This window comes from Poecile atricapillus, chromosome 14 (genome assembly GCF_030490865.1).
Source record: "Poecile atricapillus isolate bPoeAtr1 chromosome 14, bPoeAtr1.hap1, whole genome shotgun sequence".
Taxonomy (NCBI): domain Eukaryota; kingdom Metazoa; phylum Chordata; class Aves; order Passeriformes; family Paridae; genus Poecile; species Poecile atricapillus.
Window position 1 is genome coordinate 12,749,563 of NC_081262.1, and position 16,504 is coordinate 12,766,066.

Consider the following 16,504-nt stretch of genomic DNA (forward strand, 5'->3'; position numbering starts at 1 on the left):
TCCGAGTCTCCCTGATCGGGCTTTTCTTTCCAGCAGAGGAGCCAGTGGACACTCAGCTCTGTCCGGGCCTCCCTTGCAGTGCAAGGAGAGGATGTGGCCTCCTGAAAGCACCACAGAGCAGGGTAGGGAGATGGGGTCATTCTTCAGGAACGAGGCTGCTCCAGGAGGGGTTAGAGAGGATGAGCTGCAATTTCAGCTGCCTGCTGCCTTCCTGGACTCATGGAGAATGCAAAACTCCACTGGGCCCTCCTGAAGAACCACAAATCCAGCTCTTAAATGCACCTGATGGAAGGAGCTGGGCAGCCCAGGCTGCAGCATCAGCAGCAGGGGCTGCCTGCACAGTGCCACGTTCAGCAGAAAACGTGACCTGTGGTGTGGGGCCATTTCCCACCCCAAGAGGTGACAGCAGCCAGGGACACACAGTCAGTAACCGTGTCCCACAGCCACCAGCTCTGCCTGATGGTTTTCCATCCACCAACCCACGGGAGCTCCCGGAGGCACCGCTCGTGTTAGCACAGCTCAGCACACCACAGAGCAAATACGTTTGAAAGCATCTCCCCGGGGCACCCCTCCCTGCCTTATCTCGGAGGACTGAGATCTAAGGGACCACTACTGAAGGCTGATCTGAAGGAGAGGTTTATTCAAACACATTCTTCACCCTTCCCTCTGTTTTCTCTAAGCCCTGAATGGCTCAGGAGAGCTCTGCCCTGCTCCTGCTGGGACTGGGAGCAGTGCAGAGGGTGAGTGAAGCTGCAGCTCCTGGGGGTGGCTGGAGAACACTGGGAGAGGTTACCAGACCTTTGCACGTTCCCATCCCTGGTGGAGTCCATAAACCTGGTAAAATATTTACACTGATGATTCTGACCTAGGCTTTATTTTCTTTCACGCCATGAGATTCCCTTGACTGCTCCAAGCCCTTTTAGAGCTTTAGAGAGCAGGTTTAATCATCTCAGGTCAGGGATGAAGATGGAAAACGTGGGCTCCTCCTTTAGATGGGAATCAAAAAAGAGAGGGGAGACGCATCTGTCAATTATTAGTGAAGGGAGGAAAACTGGTGCCTGTTGAGATTCACAGCCATGAGGGGTAAGTCACAACAAGGAGCCCTCTGTGGTTCTGAATTCGTGGGCAGGACTTGAGAGCAAGGGTGTGGGCTTCAGCCATACTCACAGCACTGAAAAAAAAATACATAGCATTTAAAAAGACAGAGTTGAATTATTGTTTATCCCCACACCTAGGAAGGGAGCTGAGGTCAAGGCAAGAATAGCACAGGATGGGGGCAGGAGCCCAATGCCTCCTTTGACTGGCAGGACCGGGCAGAAAACAGATCAGGAAAATGAGAGGAAGGTAAAGGTTTCAGTTCACTACGTGATAGTGATGTGGTGGTGGGCCCGTGATCAGAGAGCTGCACAAACAGAACTAAAAACAAACCCACGATACCCTGGGGCAGCACTGGGCAAGGTGAGCCGAGTTTCATCTCCTCCTCTCAAAGAGGAATGCCTTTGGCAGGGTTCAGCTGGTGGGGCACCATCCCAGGCTGTTTTTCCACAATTCTTGTCCTTGTGCCGGTGGAAATGACCCACTCGTGTTTACCGCTGCTCCAGTGGGGAATAATCAGAGCAGCAGAGGGGGTTCCAGGGGTTAAAACACACCAGGCACAGGAGAAATCTCCCAAGATGATGTTTCCCATGGCTGCTCCAGCATCTTCTGCCCCCAGGTACGAGGACATCCCCACAGCAGCCACCAGCCCAGCCCCACGCCCTCTCTGGGAGAAAGCACAGATCAATAACCAGGAACAATGGTTTTAAATCGTTTATTTTTAAAACATGAAACCCAAGCTGAATAGAAACCACAGAAATTACATTTAGGTTTTTTTGTTTAGTATTTGCAAACCAAAAAGTTACAGTAAAAAATAGCTACGTTACAATCAATAGAACTACAGAATTAAAAGTAAAGATACAAAAATGGGCTCAATCCTCTTTAATCCTCACAATTTAAAAACATTTTGGGTAAGTGCAGGAACACTTGAAAGAAACTAGCAGGTCCAAAGTTTAAAAAAAAATTATATATATTTATATATTATATATGTATATAAAGTGGTATGATATACAACCATTATGGTTAAGAAGAAAAAAAAAAAACCAAAAAACAAACAAAACAGAAAAGTTACAAAAAGGCCAGGTACATGTTCACCATTAGGTTTCTGTGCACAGTGTCCAAGAAAATAAACTTCCCTCTGAATGATGTGAATAAAACTCATGGGGCCTCCCGTGACCAAGGGACCTGAGGCACGCGACGTGACGGCTGGGCAGCTGCACCCAGTGCAGAGAACAATGGAAGAAATGAGGCTTTTCTGGGACTTTCAGCAGCCTCCTGGGCAGAGGCCACTGGAGAAGTCTTGGTGTGAGATTAGAGGAGGAACAGGAAGGAAGGAGTTGGGAATTGCATAGTGAGGAGCAATGTGGTATCAAATATGCAGAGCACCTAAGAGCTTCATGCTACAGTTATCCTCTTTAGGAAAGGAGTATTTTGAACTTTCTGGTTGTACATCAATTTATGTTCCACTTTGTTCATGCAGCCACAGGGGCTGGGTGAGCACCCGGGAGCTCCAGGCCACCAGTAACCCATCCCTAATCTCCCAGCTGGGCAGCACGCTCACCATCACAGCTTGCCAGAGATCCCACACCCCCCTGAAAGCACAAACCACGTGTCAGCCATCTAGGAACTGCTACCAAAACATCCCACGCTTCTGCTGGGCCTCCTGGACTGCCAAGGGAAGCCATCCATAGCATGCACACAATTTCTGGAACAGGGAAGCAGGCTGTGATGAAAGGAGGTTCAGACCAAGCCTTGCCAGGTCTCTGTCTCAAGGCATGAGATCTGCTCCTCAGTACCTCCCCAGAGGGCTTTTCCCCTCACACCCAGAGATGTTCACTGAGTGGCACTGACACACTGAGCTGGGGAAGATCCTGGCTTCTCCTTGGACCCCAGGTAGGAAGTGCTTCAAACACAGCTCCTCTCCCGAGCTAAGGGGAAACCCATCCACCCCAGCTCCCCTGGAATCAGGAGGGTGGCAGGGATCAACAAGCCAAGACACTTCTCTCTTCTTCAAAGGGCTCAGAATGGTATTTCAGTGGCTGCTGGGAGGAAGAGAAGGGGGCAGCAGAAGTGAAGCCCGGGTTTGCTCCCGCAGGTACCTGGACCTTGCTCCGGGGGCACCCACCCACTCCTGTCCCACCACCCTGCAGCACCAAAGCTCTCGTGAGCAATGGCTGAGCAGCTCCCTGAGAAATGCTTTAACTCTCAGAAAGGCCAAGCTTTTCATGTAGTTTCAGGGAACTGCTATGGCATTCCTGACTTAGGATCACTCAAAACCCCATGCACTGTGTCCCCCTCAAAGCACTCAAATGAACATCCCTTGCGTCTTGGCTGAGATGACTGTACACGGAAAATCAACACCTATCAAATGGAGAAAACTTAAAAAGGACAGGAGGGGAAGGGAGCACTCCATCCTTCACATTTGGATACATGGATGCACGCTAAAAATCTTAGCTTGAACCCTTTTATCAGCACACAAAATGAACTCAGTTTAATAATACATACAGGATACAAACACTACAGTTATAATTCCCAAGACAGCACAAGAAATTCACAGCCAAGTCTTGATTTGATTTCCTTTACAATTACAATGCAGTCTTGAACACTGGACACAAGAGTCCAACATGCTATTTACATTTCACATTGTGGAGATGTTTGTGTGCTTGGAAGAGTTCTCAGTTCCAAAAGAAAGTGTCATTCACACATGATGATGCAGTGGAAATAAACCAAGCCAACCAGACAAGCCAATGACCACATTTGTGCTTCTGAAAAAGTAACATGAAGTGTCTTCACCGATGCAGTCACCTTCAACCGGACAAGCTGCTGTCCACTCTGCAGCCAGTGAGGTGTCCAGAGGCCAATCTCAGCTCCCCTGACTTCTGGACCCTTTTTCTAGCAACCAGTAACACGAGAAATGTCCGATAAGGTCAGCTGGGACACACCAAGAGATATGGCCTTGGCATTTTGTCACATTAAAAACAGAGAGACACGATGGAAGAGAGAGAAGTCTCTACAGCTTTACCTCCTGCAGCTTGAAGAGTTTGGACTCCCTCAACCATGAATGCCATCCAGAACAGATGAGTCTTTGCCAGATAGCACCTGCTGTTCACCCGAGAGGGAGGCACAGAGTCTGGGAGATCTTGGCTTTTCAAAGTCCCCTCCTCAGACAAAATGTGACCATATGGATGAGACTGATTATGTCGCAGCCATAAGAATAGGCAAAGGCCATCTGTTCTTCAGCAGATCCATTCAGACCAGCCTGCAGAAATGCCACACTCTTGCTCAAGGTTCCAGTAAAATAAAATAAAAAAAAAAAAAAAAAAAGAAGTAGTAGTAATAATAATAATAAACCAAAAGAAACCCATTTATCTGTGTTTCCTATCCAGCGCTCTGCACAGCATGCAGCGGGGCAGCAGAGTTCCAGGATGCTTTACAAAAGTGCAATATCCATGTCAAGTAAAGGAAGTGCTGGCTGGACACAGGTACACCGCTCACACCGCAGTCACGTTGTGCTGGCCTCCAGAGAGCAAAATGTTATCTCCATAACATTCTTTCCAGTTATATGTTGAAGTCACAGAGCACGTATCTCCACAGCTGTGCCCTGCTGTGAGCCCCAAACACTGTCAGAAGTTGTTCTGGGTGTTGGAAGTGGCAATGCCAGACCTTGGAAGGAAGCAGGTCAAGGTGGCTGCTCCGTTAGATGCTGCAGACAGAGGCATTGGCTCACTCCCGTTGTTGTGTGGCACAGACAATGCCACGGGGACAATTCAGACCCAGCCCAAAGTGCAGTCAGGGTGCATTCTGTGCATGAAGAAGTTGGTTGTTTTCACAGGGTTCCCCACAGCCTCCAAAACACTTGCCTTCCACCGGTAGGATTGGGCCACAGATTTCAGGGCAGCTCCCCTAAAACTGATAATGTGAGTAGCAATCGGAGCACATCCCCGCAAGGAGGGATGATGGCAGAACAACTTAGTCTTAATAAGGATTATATGGCTCTTGATTCTTTCTTCAAAGTGAGGGAAAGGTTGGGGTTCCTCCCCAGAGAGCAGTTGGGTGCTTGGGGCCCTGCAAGATCACCACAGCACACCCTGCACACCCACATCTCCTGGCAGGCTCTAAGACAGGATGGAAACCCTGGGGCACGTGAGTCCCTCCATACCACCTGTGACCAAGTTTCCCTGCCCTTGTTATTTGATAAAACAGAGGTATGTTTCAGTGTGAAGCCCATCCAACATGTCTGAAAGGGCATACTCAGTCCTGAGCAAGAACATCCTGCTTCCAGAGATTTATGGCGAAGCGTGAAGTTTATTCCAAACCCTTCTCTTCCTGTCTGTATGGTGATGCCTCCTCCCTGTCTCTCACTCCTCTGAATGGTAACAGCTGGCCTTGCAGTTTAGTAGTGGTTTCTATTTTAAGAGGAGTCTCAAAGCTTGCTCTGCCACAGAGCTGGTACCATTTCCCAGCAGATCCCTCTTCAGCTGCCTGCCAGGAGCAGTTCCCACCTCACTGCAAGAAGGCAACTGACTTGAGTAAAGGCAGGTTGGTAATTCTGTGCCCCAAACAGCCAACGTGGGGTAAACAGACACCAAGTCTGAACATCACTGAGGTGACAATGAACTGCCTCTGCCAACGGCTCCACTCCAGTCTGAGAGATGTTTCCCACTCAATTTCCTCTGCCAGTAATTTAATATAATGCTCAGCAGCTCTGCTAAGATGCCCCTACTAAGAGGTAAAAAGACAAAAAGGAACATCAGAGTTACCCTACTGAAAGGGCAGTAGTTGACAGTACCTCCCAAGAGGCAGTCTCCTCTTCCAGCAAGAAGAAGCTGTCAGTGCCCTTTGGAGCACTGCTCTTCAGTGGGAAGTACAGCACCAATGAAGGATGTTGCCCTCTGCAGGCACCCAGCTGCCCCTTTGCAAGCCTTGTTCTGCCTCACGTCTAGAAAATGCCTTACATGTGCATTAGTATGGTCAGATAGTGGTTAGCAATGTGCCTTTGAAAACTAAACAAAACAGAATAAAATATAAATCCGTTCCGACGGTCACAATGTTGTTGAAGGTTTTGGATTCTAGAACGCAGAAGATACACTGACAATCTTATGAGTTTGTTAGGACTGAGGCTCCAAAAACCTCCTTCAATGCCATTTCAGCAACCCTGTGCTGTAGATTATGATTTATAAAAAAAAGGAAAGAAAGAAAGTCCAGTAGAGTTCACAGATCATTCCTGCGGGGAGGGCTTGCATTTGCTATAAATCCATTGGTGCTTCCAGTTTCTCTTGCTTTTGCAAGCTGACTGTCCCATAAGATCTAGAATCAGAGAGCCAAAACTCTTTAGTGCAAAAATAGCTCCCCATAAAGTCTTTTAAGTCTTTCCCTGGAAAAATTTGGCACCGAGTGAGTGGCTGGCTCCTGTTTGATCTGTGTCAGCCTAGGAAAGGCAGCACCCAGAATGCCATCTGCAAATACCTGGGCTTCCCTGATGGAGCAGAGAGGTCAGGTCCAGAGCAGTGGACAGGGTAACTGACTGGTGCTGGGCCCCTCTGCTCCTCCTCAAGAATTCACATGACAGATATAGAGGGAAAGAAAAAGGCATTTTCTTAATGGACTTAAAAAAAAAAAAAGTTAACCAGGGTAGTGAAATGGTTTGTTCTTCTAGAACCAATTCCAGTGGATATGCAGTGACACCATGAGGAAAGAGTTCCCTCCTCCCTCACCCAAGGCAGTGCACCAGAGGATTCCCAGCGAGATGCTGTGCTGTGCACTCCCTCAGCATTCCCTCGTTGCACACCAGCCACAGGCACCCAGCCCTGATTCTTCAGTGTCTGACAGGCTGCTGGTCCCACTGCAGAAGTGAAGAAGATCTACCACCATCCTTCACCAAGTCCCTCTTGGAACAGAAGGGGGGAAGAAGGGGGCAGAAGCTATTCACCACCTGTTTCTCACAGGTTACTCTGGTAAGCTGCCTGGGTGCTGTCAGCTGCTGGCCTGCACACATTTGTTCTCTTCACATCAGGTACTACAAGCTGAAGGCTTAAATTCAAAAGGAGCTTCCACTGAGTGGGCAGGTACCAGGTTGGAAGGGTTGTCTGGACTGGAGAAACAGAAGGAGCTGCACTAGATTTTGGGCAGAACAGCAGGATTGTTCTACGAGGACAGCACAGGGGCACAGCAGTTGGCACATTGTTTAGTCTGACTGCACGTGTGGGTTTTGTTTTTTGTTTTTGTTTTTTTTTTTGCTTTCACTTTTTCGTTTTAATGCACACTGCCAGCATCTGGACGAGGTTGGTTGGTGGCGAGGTATTTGGCTCTCATGCTGGAGGTGTACTGGAGAAAGAAAAGACAAGACAAAACAAAACAAAACAAACAAACAAAGTTAAGTCAGAATGACTAATGTCACGACGGAACCACAGATTTCTACCACTTCTCAGCATAACATGGTGTGTATTTACAGCTGCTGACTCAGTCTTATGAGGAAAGTTTCACAAGTCACTGCACAGTTCACTCTGAGCAACATTCTGCCACGCTGCTGCAGGGGTGCTGGCCAGGTCAGTGCAGATGTGCTGGTGACTTACCCAAGCTCTCTAGAGAAGGAAATCCAATAGTCACTAAGTCAAAACATGACATATGTTGCTTGGGAGAAGAGAGGGAAATGGGAATGATGCAGAGGTAAAAACCCACCCCACACTTTCATCCTGTCTTAGTCATGTTTCTGCTTTCAACCATGCCAGAAAAGGAGGTTGAAAAGAAAATGGGTGCTCACTGCATCTTCACATTGCATTTTATAGCAACGAGGGAATCAGAAGATTGCACGTGCCAGGGATGGGCAGCTTGAAAGAAACGTGAGGAATAACAAAATGATTTATGCCCAAGAAAGTGCAGACCCTATCAGGCTGGGAACAGGCTGCCATCAAACAGGATGATACTAACAAGTTATCAGGTGGGTGGTTTGGGATCCAAGCTGTGCACTGTGCAGCAGCAGATGAGACTCCAGCGTGGGGGTGAGAAGAGCAAGTCAGAGAGATGAAGGTTAGTTCGATTTGGAGGTGGTGGTGCTGCTCTTATTCTCTTTTTTAGTCTAAGCAAGGTAATCCAAAACAGCTTCCAGAAGCTACTGAGGTAACATGTGTCATTCAGCTTTGAAAAATGAGCTGAAAAACACGTGAATAACGGCCAGCAGTAAGAACAGAACTTTGCCTCTTTACACCAATGTGTTCGATGTCTTCTGGGTTCTGCTACCACAATATTAACAGCCAAGCAATGAGGACAGACATTTCATTCCTCTTTTTGTACCCTCTGGAGCCTGAATAATTCTATAATATCCACAGCTTCCTTCCCAGGAGCGCTCTTCAGCATACTGACTTTTTATCACCTCTTAAACCGAACCACATAAAATAGCCAGTTAAGCTGGCAAAGAGACAACTGAAAGGCAGTTCCACAACAGGAGGTATGATTTATCTTGCCCACTGGGAAAGAACATTATGAGATATCTTTAGGCTCTCAAAAGCTCAGCTGTCCATGGGGGTTTTCAGAGAATTAACAGTATTTTATCAGTTTTCCTTCAAAGACTGACCTGGGTTGAACCTCTGCACAATAGAAGAGAGAAACTGCTCCTCTGGCAGAGCTGATCCCATCAGCACAAGATGAAGACACCTGTGGCTTATTTGCACACTCAGCTTTTAGTGTCTTGCATAATTGGAAAACTTTTTTCAGCACATGGATCTTAATATAAAACCCTGGCCCAGAAATGGCATCTATATTTAGGAGACAAAGGGTACATCTGTTCTTTCTAAGATGTATTTTTTGTCAGTGAGAGGGCAAAAGATAGAAAATAGCAAGCTGAGCTACTTTAAGGGCAATAATCTATACAGTTTATTAAATGTGATTACTGTTTCAGAAATAAAGTTTAGGGCATTATTAATACATAGGAGGATAACCCAGCAGGCTCAGAGAGGTTTAGAAGTCAAAGAACCTCCTCACAGAGTAAATAGGGCACATTTCAGGTAGTGCAATGCTGAAATTAACAGCCAAGCCTCATGCTAAGAAGAGTGCCTTAGAAGGAAAAATGCAATTGAGTGCTCATTTTCCATTTGCATTCTCTGTAGTGACATGTGGTAGGAGATGAGTATGAAGAGAGAAATTTTCCAGGTTCCAGCTAAAGCTTTGTAAGAAGTATTTAGGGAAAAAAAATAAATTTCAGATATTGGAAGGTTATTGTGCATCTTTCTGGACAAGTCATATAGGTTCAGCACACAACATGCAACATAAATTTTCTTTAAAGCATTGAAATCAAGAGGACCACTTGATGAATTCATTTCAAAGATGTACAAAGTACACCTATCATGGCAGGAGAAGTTGAAAAGAATTCCCTCCTTCCTCCAAAAAGAAAAGACCCCATAGTTGTTTAAGTGTCACTAAAACAAAGTAACCAGGAACACAAGATCTGGAGAGTCAAGCAGAGAGCATTTTACATTCAAACCTACCTGCAAATCCATCACAAGGAACAAATCAAGACTCAGAGTAGTCAGAGTTAGGGCTGATGTTCTCTCCTTAACTCAGGATTTTTGCACCTTTGTACCTCTTTCCCATTCAACTGAACCAGTTCACTCTTTCTGTTAAGTGTATTTTTCATGACCATGATAAATATGACTGAAACCTGGCAGTAGAGAGCCAACACTTCACTGTTCACTCTCACCAGCACATCTATCAGCATGCTCTGGATCTCATCCCAGCATCACCCTCCAGGTACAAGTGCATTCTCCACATGCTGCAGTCCTTCCTCCAAGTCCTTCTCTGCATCCCCTGATGGGAAGCAGAGGAAAGATGCTGTGGAACACACAGGTCCCAACATCTGGACAGGCCAGCAGATGAAGATGTATCAGCAGACACTTGCCACTTTGGATATGAAACCAAACTATAGTACTCAGAGTTAAAATAATTAAGTCTTCAGTTGCTTTTAAAAATATCTCTGTCTTTAACTCCTTTAAAAAGTGATTCTAAAGACAGAAAGCCTGAGCACAATTCAGACCAAGGAGGTCTTGGACTCCACTCTGAGGCCCACAGCTGTCAGGTCCACAGTTGCATTTAGTTTCCTTTAAAGAGGAGCTTTCATAGAAGGTTAAAGAACACAGACAATTGAGTCATTCTTCCAGTACCCATGTGCCTATACACCCTCATTTACCCTTTCAAAAACAGCACAGAGGACAAGCTTCACCCCATAGCTCCACCTCACTGTCAGCTTCCCCAAAAAGGGCACCTGAAAGAGTTCTTGTTACCATTGCTGCTGGTCTCCTGTGCTATTTGACACAGTGCCTCTCAGTCACTTACCAGCCAGCTCCAACAAACACAGCTGATCGCACACAGGTTTATTTTTGTATTTCTCCAAAGAAAATAAAAGCCTCTCCTTCGCATTCGGCCTTGTTGAGGGTATAAACTTTCTTAGGTGTGGTTTGCCAGCACATACTAGCTAGGCACTTAACACACGTAGCCTGGGCACAAAGGAATCCTTGGTTCCAAAAAAAAATAATTTAAGGGAATAATCAGTTCATTTTAGAAGCCATAAATTTTACTGACTCCTGTGAAATCCATGAGTACTTCACAGCTAACTAAGCTATGCTGAAAGATCACTTACCATATGAAGCCATGACTGAGTACAAACCATTTACTATTTGTGGTTAAAAACCCACATGAATTTCTCTTGAGCTACCCTGACTTTGATTTCCTGCTAGAGCTGTTCAGGTAATCCAATAAAGACCAAAGCTTCTGGATTCAAGTTCTGAAAGGTTGATCTCAAACAGCTAGAGCACAGTAAACATTGAGGGTTTAGTGTTATTATGTATGGGAGGTACAAGATGCAGGGAAACAGCTAATTCCAGCCAGTGGGCTCTGAATTCAAAGGGACTTGAGTCTTTCAAGTCAAAAGAACAGAGCTTCTGTTGGTTCTGTTTGTTTTTAAAGCCTTGGAAAGAATGCAGTGCCTTTTCCATAGCCCTTCAGAGAGCCATATTAAGCTTGGGTGGGACCATAGATAAACAGAAGACAGGGCAGACTGAGATCAGGTCATGTTCCAGCCCAGGGATTTCAAGTCTAGAATGAAGGCCCTAGAATTTCCCCACCCTCACCAATATTTTATTTCATGGAACAGATCCATCTAACCATCTACAGTACCACCTACAGGAACAACAAAGCAGAAAACCCACCACAAGCTGAGGCCCAAGAGCAGTCTTAGCAAGGCTTAAGACTGCAGAAAGCTGTGAGCCTTTCAAGGGTGCTGGCACCATGCTTCCAGACAAGGCTGCTTGCATTCATGCACCACGGCAGAGGCATCAAGACACCCGATCCAGACCCTTCCCAGCAGTCCCAGGCAGGCAGGCAGGCAGCGAGGGGCAGCGGGGATGCAGACCAAGCACCAACAGAACAGAAAGGAATCCAGTGCAAGGCTGAGAAGAGTGCCAATGAGAAGAAGCAGAGAAGAAGGAACAGCAGCAGCTTTATGGACATGTATTTCTGGGAAGAGAATGCAAGATATGACTGCGTGAGCCAAAAGCAACGGGCTCCCTGTTCCCAGTGGAAGCAACACCTTCCTGTCACTGCGTGGCTGCAGTTCCCTTGGAGGAGCGCTGTCCTTCACACCACCTGAGTTGTCTGGTAGCCCTAATTACACCTTGTGTTTAACCAAGCTAATAACCCCCAAAAATGCAGACCACCTCCTCTTTCTGTGGGCATGTCATGAGGGAGGAAACATTGGCTGTCTTGGAGAACACCAGCAACTACAGCCCATGAGGAATTCAGACAGTGAAATGGTTCTAGGAGAGCCCTGCTCACAGTCTGTGACATGGATGGGATGATTCAGACACACACAGAACAAACAAAACAGTAAAAGGTTTTGAAACAGAATGAAATAGATCTTAGTGATTATATCTGGACCCTTAGGGAAGCTTTCTTTAAAAACCTTGCTCCTTTCTGACCTTAAACATAAGGACAAAAGGAAAAGCTGCACACAGATCTGACAGGCAATTAAGTAACTCCTCAGGACAGTTTAAAATTAAAAATTCTACAAATGAGCTGAAAGTTTGTGGCAGGTTGATATTGATGGTTTTGGGTGTTATGACTACTAAGGACAAGCAGGACAGCAGCAGGGCTCAAGGAGAGCCAAAAGCTGAATTAAGACAACCATTCCTGACTGAAGTGCTGCTAGATTGGTTCTCTTCACTTGTAGAGAATGGCTTCTTGTGATGGGAGAGCTTCTAACGTTGCTTTTGAAGTGCAAGGTTATTTCTATGTTTGAGCAGCACTCAGCACTTGGTGTTCAAGCTGTTCTGAAGTGTGGAATCCAAGCTGAAGCTGCTGTGAGGTAGCTTTTGTGAGGCAAGGGCACCTGTAACCCTCACAACGTGCACCAGAAGCCTCTAGAAGGTCGATACTGCTCCTCGAGTCTGCACCAGAGCCAAAACGGATTTTCATTTTAACCCTTGGCAGGAGGGAATGGGGTGGGAGGTGCAGAGGGGAGGAATGTGAAGAAATAAAAGGCACTGGCCTGGGATAAACAGTGCAGGGATGAAGGGAGCGGTTGGGAGTGGAGAAGGGGTTGAGCAAGAAGGACCTTTTTTGCAGTACCTGTTCCATTTGCGGGCGCTGTTACCAGTATGTCCGTGCACTGTCCGAGGGCTTAAGCTGCCAGCTCATATGGCTGCTACTGTCCATGGCAGCCAAATACAACTGTGATGATGCAAGAAAGAGAGAGAAAAAGAGAGTGCAGCCTCAACGTGCATGAAAAACACAGTGCAAGCAAGTGAAACCGTGGTGTGTGTCAGCGACAAGGTGGGTTCTACCGCCCTAAGGGAATATCCCTGTGGCAAGAAGGAGAAAACAGAAGGAATGAGAGAAGGAAAAACACAAAACAAACGAACAAAAAGCCAGGAAAAGTAACGGACAAACAATGCAGCAGGATCATCACATCTTAGTTTTCACCATCTGTTCACAGAAAGCTAAATGGAATAGGTCAGCTCTGTCTACCCACTGGACATAACCTACTTGGATGCTTATCTCCCTCTCCTCCCTCCCAAAAAGAGGCAGGGATGTGTGCATTGGTATTCCCTTTTCATCTCTCTCCTCCCACAGACAACTTGCTATGAAAAGTTACCATTTCTTCTGCCTCAGTACAGTCTCAGCCACCTGCTACGGAGAGCTGCAAATACAAAAACCCCAGAAAAGCCTTTCCCTGTTGCCTGTCAATATGAGAATAGACAGCATTTTTCTTCTCTCCACTGCCTGTCTACTACATCCCTCCAGGAAACACATTTACTCTATAGCCTGGTTCCTTCTCTCATCTGGGGAGAAACTCCCTTTTCTATGGGTGCAGTGCTGCTCCCTCATCCTCCCCAGCCCCTGCACCCCCCCATAGTCCACACTGACGGCTGCCAACTCAAGTTACTCAGAAGAAAAAAGCCTTTATCTACTCCCAAAACCCCAGCCTCAGGCACCAGGACTCAGATTCCCACTCAGGGTGTTAACACCAACAGAAGAACCAGGGAACTCCTTGCCTCACTCCAGCCCCGTGGAAGGGAATGTGCTTTCTCTGAAGCAGAAGAGCTGTAGGGCAAGGGGAAGCAGGACACTGAAGGAACTCGTGCCCTGGCAGCACCAGAGGGACAGTGCCCTTCTGCCCCAGGGAACACCAGCAGTGCAGCACGTCAGGGGTTCTGCTGAGACCGCACAATGCCACCAGAGCTCGCGACCAGAGCACCGGGGGTCAGGAAACCTCTTTGGGAAGGGTGGAAGAGGTCTGGCCAAGGACAGAGACAAGGATCGACTCTGCACATTTCCACTTCCTCTACAGCAAGATGAGCTGGTCCTCTTGAAGTGAAACCATGAATGTGATGCCCTCATTTCCACCACAATTCCTACTCCTTCATCTGCCAACCTCCTCTTCCTCCCCTTCCCATCAGTTTGAACCAGGAACCAGAGTGTATTTTCTTTACCTATACCTGAAGACTGGCTCGTCATCAGGCATTTTACTACTCATCCTCTGTAATCACACAACTGGCTTAGTGAGCACTGGGATGGCATGTTCTCCAGGTTCTGCTGTAAATCAGGCTGACAGGGTCCAGCAAGGGAGGGCAAGATTCATTTAGTTCTTACCCAGACACGAAGACAAGCCCATGTTTTATCCAGCATACAGAAATGGCTATCAGGCCACTCCAAATACCAAAACCTTCCATGAAAGTTTCTTTTTTTCCTCCATAGGAAATTAAATACAAAAATAGATTTCAAAGAAAGTAAAACAGTTGTGAAAGAAAGATTTAAAAAAAAAATCTCAACAAAAAAATAATACAGGTTTCATCCTACCATCTCTTTAGGGCAGATTAAGGAGAGAGGTTCAGCAATAACTCTGAATTTACAGTTTGAACAAGCTTCTTTTTAAACTTGAGGAACCACTGGCACAGATAGCAAATACACTGCATGCAAGTGAATCATCCTGCTGAAGTCACCCATCAAGATACTCATGCACTTCAGTGGTGGCAGGACTGGGCCCATAGGATTACCAGTGTTAATTGATTGAGTTTTAGTCTTTCCATGTGCAATGCCCAAAGTAGCATAGAAGGGTTTTATTCTCCATGGCAGGTGAGACATTGCTTGTCTATTCAAGATGCTGCCATTTATGGGCCAGATCCTGTGTTTGGCTGCACAGTCAGCTCCCTTGGGAGTACACAGGAGTGGCAAATGTGTATTCCCCAAAGTTGCTGAAGCAGAGAAGAGCAGTAAAGAGAGACTTACTGAGGGAGGTGGGGACTCCCGGCCAATGAGCGGGGTATTCTCGCAACGGGGGTTCTGGAAATTTGCATTCTGGCTCCTAGGAAAGGAAGACACACATGGTAACGGGGCACTTGCCATGCTTCTCTGGGGAGGGTCTCTGTTGGGGACACAGGACAGGGCATCCTCACCCCCAAAACTACTGTATCAGGTCAGTCTCCTTCAAAGCTTTTCTTACAGGCCAGGTGGATCCCCTTTTTCTGACAAGGGTATAAAACTATCATAATTTTCCTCAGATTGAGCACTATTTTTACATTCTTACTCAGAAGGGCCCACAATGAATCACATCAAGTGATTTAAAAATAGGTCCTTGTGAAAATCTGCCTCCCTGCAGCATCAGAACTGCCAAGTGGCAGAAATGGAGATAAAATGAGGACAGTGTCTATGGGGATAAACAAAATGATGTGGCAGCCCAAAAAAAGATGGGCCCTGGTGATAGTCCAAATGTAATCAGGGTCAGGCACTTCTAGAGAAAGCTCTGAAGATCCCACCTCGACTAGGTAGTTCCAAGCTCCAACAGATGTCAGAGCTGACTGCAAATACTGTAGAAAGAGAGAGCCTACAGGTTTTTTTCTTGGCTCTCAGTCTTTTGGGAGGCTTCTGGCAAGACTGCTCTGTCTGAAGAATTAAGTCTTCTGGTGATCAGAATCACTGTGTAATAAGAAGCCCAGACAATACTTTCCTACTTTTTTCTTTTCAGATGTTTTCCTGACTCCTGGAGCACAAAGCTGTTCACATTTTGGAGCATGCTGTCTAACAAAACTCTTTCTAGAGCAGCACTTTCAAGCTATTCCCTTTTCCCATTAGACACCAACCAGAAAAGCAAATCCTTCACTGCTTTTTTACCACTTGGTCAGAAGTGCCTTTCAGCACTGGAGCCAACAGAAACAAGAAGGAAGCAATGTGGAGAAGCTTCTTGTGGGGATACTCACATGTACTCCGTGACGGGAGCATTGCTGACTGTGTGTGCTGCTGCTGGGATGCTGGTCTCACTGCCATAACTACTGCCACAGCTGTACAGGCTGGGCATGTGCACTCTGTACAGATTATCGTGTGTCTGTCTACTCCCTTGGGCAGCTGATTCTTCTTCCCCATCATCATCTGAGCCTCTGCAAGAAGGAGAAAAAGTTCCTCCTAGAACCCTACATTGACCCCTTCATGTGGGGTTTGCAGGAAACCGTGGCAATCCTAGGAACCTCCCAGTCATCTTCCACACCTCCACGTTTGTACCCGTTTGGGATGCCTCAGGGTGGCAGTGTGAAACACAGCCCACACCACAGTGACTCAGACCTCCCACAGATCCCATCTGGAGGTGCACACTGCGTGATCCCCTCCAGCCTCCCTACAGGCTTCTCTCAGGGCTTGGCACACAGCACCCGTCTGCAACTGCCCAGTTGCACGACCAAAGGATGGATACACATCCCAACATATACAGCTCTAAAAACACCCCACAAACAACAAAAAAAGAGAGGCAATGGGAATGTAATGCTATGTACCCCATAGAAACATCCTTCAAAACTGCAATTTGTGTCCTTCCTTGTAGACTCATCCAAAGAACTCTTAAGGATAAGCCTCTGTAGACTTTTCTTCTGGTTGCAAA

The 16,504-nt window shown here is 46.7% G+C and overlaps 1 protein-coding gene across 3 annotated transcripts in view; it reads right to left on the reverse strand.

The window, feature by feature from the left end:
• Positions 1-1,796: 1,796 nt before the first annotated feature.
• The window catches only part of TTYH3 (tweety family member 3), a 74,043-nt gene continuing 59,335 nt past the window's right edge, over positions 1,797-16,504 (reverse strand). The window contains exons 12-15 of one of the 3 annotated variants that reach the window (XM_058849499.1): positions 15,837-16,013; positions 14,869-14,944; positions 12,709-12,810; positions 1,797-7,419 (exon numbers count right to left, since the gene is read on the reverse strand). In XM_058849499.1, coding sequence (XP_058705482.1) covers positions 12,730-12,810; positions 14,869-14,944; positions 15,837-16,013 — 334 coding nt within the window. In that variant the 3' untranslated portion in view covers positions 1,797-7,419; positions 12,709-12,729. Of the gene's footprint in view, positions 7,420-8,730; positions 8,746-12,708; positions 12,811-14,868; positions 14,945-15,836; positions 16,014-16,504 lie in introns of those variants that run through there. The other 2 variants (XM_058849500.1, XM_058849502.1) reach the window with 2 other exon arrangements.